The 5,000-nt window shown below is 41.8% G+C and overlaps 2 protein-coding genes across 2 annotated transcripts in view; one reads left to right on the plus strand and one right to left on the minus strand.

The window, feature by feature from the left end:
- The window catches only part of LOC125287193 (chromobox protein homolog 6-like), a 10,037-nt gene extending 6,321 nt beyond the window's left edge, over window positions 1–3,716 (minus strand). The window contains 3 exon segments of the mRNA XM_048232756.1: window positions 1,898–1,963; window positions 2,670–2,713; window positions 3,493–3,716. Of these exon segments, the coding sequence (XP_048088713.1) occupies window positions 1,898–1,963; window positions 2,670–2,713; window positions 3,493–3,561 (179 nt within the window). The 5' untranslated portion in view covers window positions 3,562–3,716.
- Window positions 3,717–4,499: 783 nt separating this feature from the next.
- Window positions 4,500–5,000, plus strand: part of LOC125287758 (brain-specific angiogenesis inhibitor 1-associated protein 2-like protein 2) — a 25,021-nt gene continuing 24,520 nt past the window's right edge. The window contains exon 1 of the mRNA XM_048233776.1: window positions 4,500–4,718. Coding sequence (XP_048089733.1) covers window positions 4,665–4,718 — 54 coding nt within the window. The 5' untranslated portion in view covers window positions 4,500–4,664. The remainder of the gene's footprint in view (window positions 4,719–5,000) is intronic.

Raw genomic sequence — 5,000 nt, forward strand, 5'->3', positions numbered from 1 at the left:
CGCTCCACACATCGAGTTGCGTAAACAATGCTGCAACCAGCATGAGGTCATTAAAACTAGCCGCCATCTTGGAAACAAGGGCCCCCTGATCCCCGGCACAGTGGAAGTAGCCTCCAGCGCTGATACATTGATAACAGATCTCTTCATAGCCCTCGTGCTACCGTCGACAGCTTTACACACAGCTCTCAATCAGACTTCTGCGCTCATTGGGAGCACATCTAATAAGACAGACATATAATACAGCTTTCAGAGTTTTGAAGAATTACCTCAAGAATTTACTTCTCTTTGTTCTGAAAGAACGATTTTTGTGTAACCTTGCTGACCTTGCATGTGTGGCTTGTTGCAACCAAGACATGTGGACTTAAAACTCAAATTTGCAACAAGGTTCTGTGAAGATTTCTGGTGCCAATAAGTCTTTAGAAGAAAAATTACGAGGAAAAAATGTCTCCAGGTATTGACAAAAAATTACTAAAAGAAAATCATGGAACCTCTTATCTTGAAGGATCTGATACTCGTCTATTAAGAGAACATACGGCACAAAAAGGAGTTAAGGGAGAATTCTGGTGATTTTTCATATAGATCTCTAACAATACTCTGTGACCTCGCGAAACAGAGATCTATGCCGGAATTCTCCTTTAACAGATTGATATCATATCCTATTATGATACAAGAGGTTTCATGAATTTCCCCCCTAAAATGTATACAACAAGCTTTTTCTACACTCTTGGATAGTCTGTGCATGGATGCAGCAAGGCTCCAACGTTAACCACAACAAACTCTCAGAACATTTCACCCCTTGACTCAGGTATACACTGAGGTTCAAACATTAAATATGATTATATAATAGTATAATAATATAATAATAATACTACTACTAATAATAACATAATATCTGTGCATTGATTGCACGTGGCATGCTCATACTTCAGGACATGCACAGAGTGGTGCACAGACAGGGCGCTTACCTGAATCTTACTTGCTGTTTGAATGATTTTAAATCCAAACTAGTGTCCAAATTGTCTGACACTTCACATGTCAAGACTGAAACAAAAGGTAAAAGGTTACAATTACTGGTCTACACGGCAGTTGAGGAGTTAATGTAAACAAACTCTGATGCATATATTTGTTTTTTATTTATTATTAGACCACTATACTCTTCATTTCTTAAAGGCCCCCTAAAGCGTTTTTGTGCCCTCAAAATAACGTTTCCAAAATCATTTAGATGGCACATAAACTCTTATTAGGGCGAACGGCATTCCACCGCACTCTGAACAGGTATTAAAAGGTATGGAAAAGAGCTGGTACTTTGGAATTTGGAGATCTTTTACTACAGACTGCTGTTAGTGCATTCCCTCTCTATTATATTGGAGTGAAGTTCATACTTTGTAGCAAAAGGCGCATATTGTACATATTTAGTTTGTTTATTATTGCGCTTCTCAACTGTAGGGGGACCCGCGAGAGCAAATCTTCTTTAGGGCTGCTTTAAAGAGTGTGCATACTATATTCTGTTTCCTCTATCTGTCTGTATGTATGTGCATAGGGCAGGCCTAATGTATGTGCTGTATCTCTGCCTGTATATCTGCCTGTGTAAAAATGTAAATGTAAATCAGGTTTATAGGCCAAGTATACCTGCGCATACAAGGAATTTGGTCTCTGCATTTATCTCATCCGTGAATTAGTGAGACACACAGAGCACACAGTCAACACACAGTGAGGTGTCTGTTTGTGTGTGTGCATGACGAGGTCTGTCTGTGTGTGTGCATGACTGAGGTCTGTCTGTGTGTGTGCATGACAGAGGTCTGTGTGTGTGTGTGTGTGTGTGTGTGTGTGTGTGTGTGTGTGTGTGTGTGTGTGTGTGTGTGTGTGTGCATGACAGAGGGCAAGTTCCAGCACTCACTTCTGCTCATAGGCGGTGACGAGCCGGTCATCCAGGATGTTCTCCTCCGGTTCCCAAGTGCTGTGTCTGCAGGGTGTTAGCAACAGAGGAGCCCGTCAGTGCAGTACACATTACACTACAATAGGATCACCATGACAACATGAGATTCTCATTATGATGCTATAGTGAGAGATGTGTGTTACACTGACTATAGGATCACCATGACACCATGAGATTTTTTATTGTCATGCTATAGTGAGAAATGTGTGTTACACTATAATAGGATCACCATGACACCATGAGATTCTCATTATCATGCTATAGTGAGAAATGTGTGTTACACTATAGCAGTGTTTCTCAAACTTTTTCAGATCAAGGACCACTTAACCAGTAAAAAAAAAAACTCACGGACCACCTAGCTAATAGACACAAGGCCTACTCACTGAACCACCTTGCTAATTGTCTTTGCACCTTGCTTATTGTGTCATAGGATTCATATGATTTAAACTGGCATATCTTACACAGGCAGTGTTGCAGAACTGTTTGGATTTACATACAAGTTGGTTCAATATTGCAAACAACTCATCTATATTATTTTTTCCCAAGTCTGCTCGCGGACCACTTGTTTAAGAAACACTGCCCTATAGGATCACCAGGACACCATGTGATTATCATTATCATGCTATAGTGAGAAATGTGTGATACAGCAATCAGTAGTAGGCTACAGAGACTAGAAAGACGTTGTCGAGGTCAGTATTACACAAGTCCTATGTAAAACTAGAAGGCTACTTACTTTATCGCCCATCCCTTCCACTTCACAAGATATTCAATATGTCCCTAAAAATGACAAAAACAGCTTAGGTTTGTATGAAAACTAATGTGAATAAGACAATAGCATAGTTTAAAACACAGTAATTCAGAACTAAACTTAAATGACAAATACAAGTTAGTTGCTTACAGCCATCAGCCTACAGGCTATATGAGGCATCCCCAGGTCCGCTAAGTGTGATAATCAATAAGATAACTGAAACTATTTCTGTGGCATCCTATGTTGTTGTTTTTTTACCTATTGGCAAGGAGTGCATTCTCCCACCCTATTAGTTTAGATTTCAATATGCACGTCTCAAGCGTAAAGTCACAATCATAAGGGTTTCTTGCATGTCTTTCTGGTCTGGGATTTGTCAAAATTAGCAATCCAGACAGACACAAAACAGCTGGCGCCGTCATGCTAGCCAGCCCGCCGGCTAGCCCAAAATCTTATTAACAAATCACTAATACCGAAATAGCTAGCTAATAACAAATGGCTGTACTATATTTAATGTGCAGTATCCAGTTAGCCAGCTAAGTAGCATTTTGTGTAGTAGAAAGTTCATCCAAACATGCATTGTTTACAAACATCACGGGAGCAACCCTCCCCACACACACACACACACACACAGACACAGGCAGATAATCAAGTCGAAGGGTTAGCACGCTGAATAACATTTTAGCTGGCTAACGTTAGCCACTTGCTGTCAAGGACCTTATCTCAGTCTCCAAAGTAACACAGGACACAAAGGCATATTAACACAACTAGCGGGGGTAGCAAACACATTGAAGTAACATGCTAATCTTGCCTTCCGAACGCGACGCTTCAGTATGGCCTCCGCGGCGAACACACGGTCCCCGGTCGCGGAGAGCTCCATACTCAAAAAGCCCCTCCGCTGACGGCTGGTTGACTGCGGTGGGCCGACTGTGCGGAAGTGTGCAGTGGAAGGGAAACCAGACGGAGCTCAGTGTAACTTGAAGCAGTCATATACCACCCCATGTGGCTCTGAGCTGCAGTCGACTTGGCCCCCTTTGTTTCCCTGGTAACGGGATGGGGCTACGGAGCAGTTGACTCGAGCAGGAGTTGACCTGTCTCGCAGCTGCTGCAGTCGTTATTTAGGCCTAGAAATTATTGCCAGAGTTGTAAAATAAGCTGGACTTTGATACTCAACGAAGACAGGGACTAAGGCACATCCAGAGTGTTTTTTGCTTTTTGCATTTCAGAAACACTTCAAGATCGATAGCAGTTTTTTAAAACGTAGGCCTAGACTTAGATTCCAGATAGGCGATGCAACATGTGTGGTCAAGTTATGCAATAAGCAACAAATAACATGACACACAAAAAATGAAATAAAGTAGGCCTAAATAAAATCAAACAAAAAAAAACATGAATTTATTCACTGCATGGTCTCTGCAATAATAAGCTACATAGGGCCTAACCAGACAACGTGGAACTACCTAGGACTGGGCCACATGAAAAACGAGACGATAGTGTGATCACCAAGGACTCTGTCCAGACTTCCTTCATTAGACCTAATTGTGTGTGAGTCAAGGCTTTCCCGCTCATAATAAGTCACAAATGTGTGTGTGGGTGTGGGTGTCGGTGTGTGTGCTTGTGAACAGTTTGGCCCCTTGAGCTTTTTATTACCTTTCTCTGCTAAATAATTTACTACCTTGAGCACTCTCTCTCTCTCTCTCTCTCTCTCTCTCTCACTCTCTGTCTCTCTCGCTCTCTCATTCTCTCTCCCCCTCTCTTTCACTCCCTGCCTCGACAATACAGAAGCCTTCCCACTCCCCCATTCTCTCTCTCCCTCCCTCCCTCCCTCCTGTTCTCATTCTCTCTCTGACAGTGGCACTTCCAAAGTGATAACAGGTGGAACACAGGAATTGCAAACAAGTGTCTAATGGTCCGTGGTGTTTCCAAATAGAACACATAATTGTGTTTGTTTGTTTGTTTTTGGCTGTGCAAAGAAAAGTCAAAATGTCAAGTGTAAATCTTGACCAGTTACACCGATCGACATTGGGCGTATACGAGGTGAGTGGAAACTGTTTCCTCTCTGTAGAAAAGATTAACAACCTGGTCATGTCTGATTGAGCCTCACTGTCTTTGGGTGGGCCATGATAGGCCCAGAACATTCTAGAAAGGATAGAGCTAATCTATGTAACAAATGTGGCTCGGATTAGGCCCGCGACGGCACCAATAGTCTACTTAAATTTAAATTATATATTATACTTTATTTAACCTTCGGTGCGATATGACATTTCGTACCGACATGAATTCATAATCAATGTAAATATATTTCCCAGAACCCAAAAT

This window comes from Alosa alosa, chromosome 22, assembly GCF_017589495.1.
Source record: "Alosa alosa isolate M-15738 ecotype Scorff River chromosome 22, AALO_Geno_1.1, whole genome shotgun sequence".
NCBI lineage: Eukaryota > Metazoa > Chordata > Actinopteri > Clupeiformes > Clupeidae > Alosa > Alosa alosa.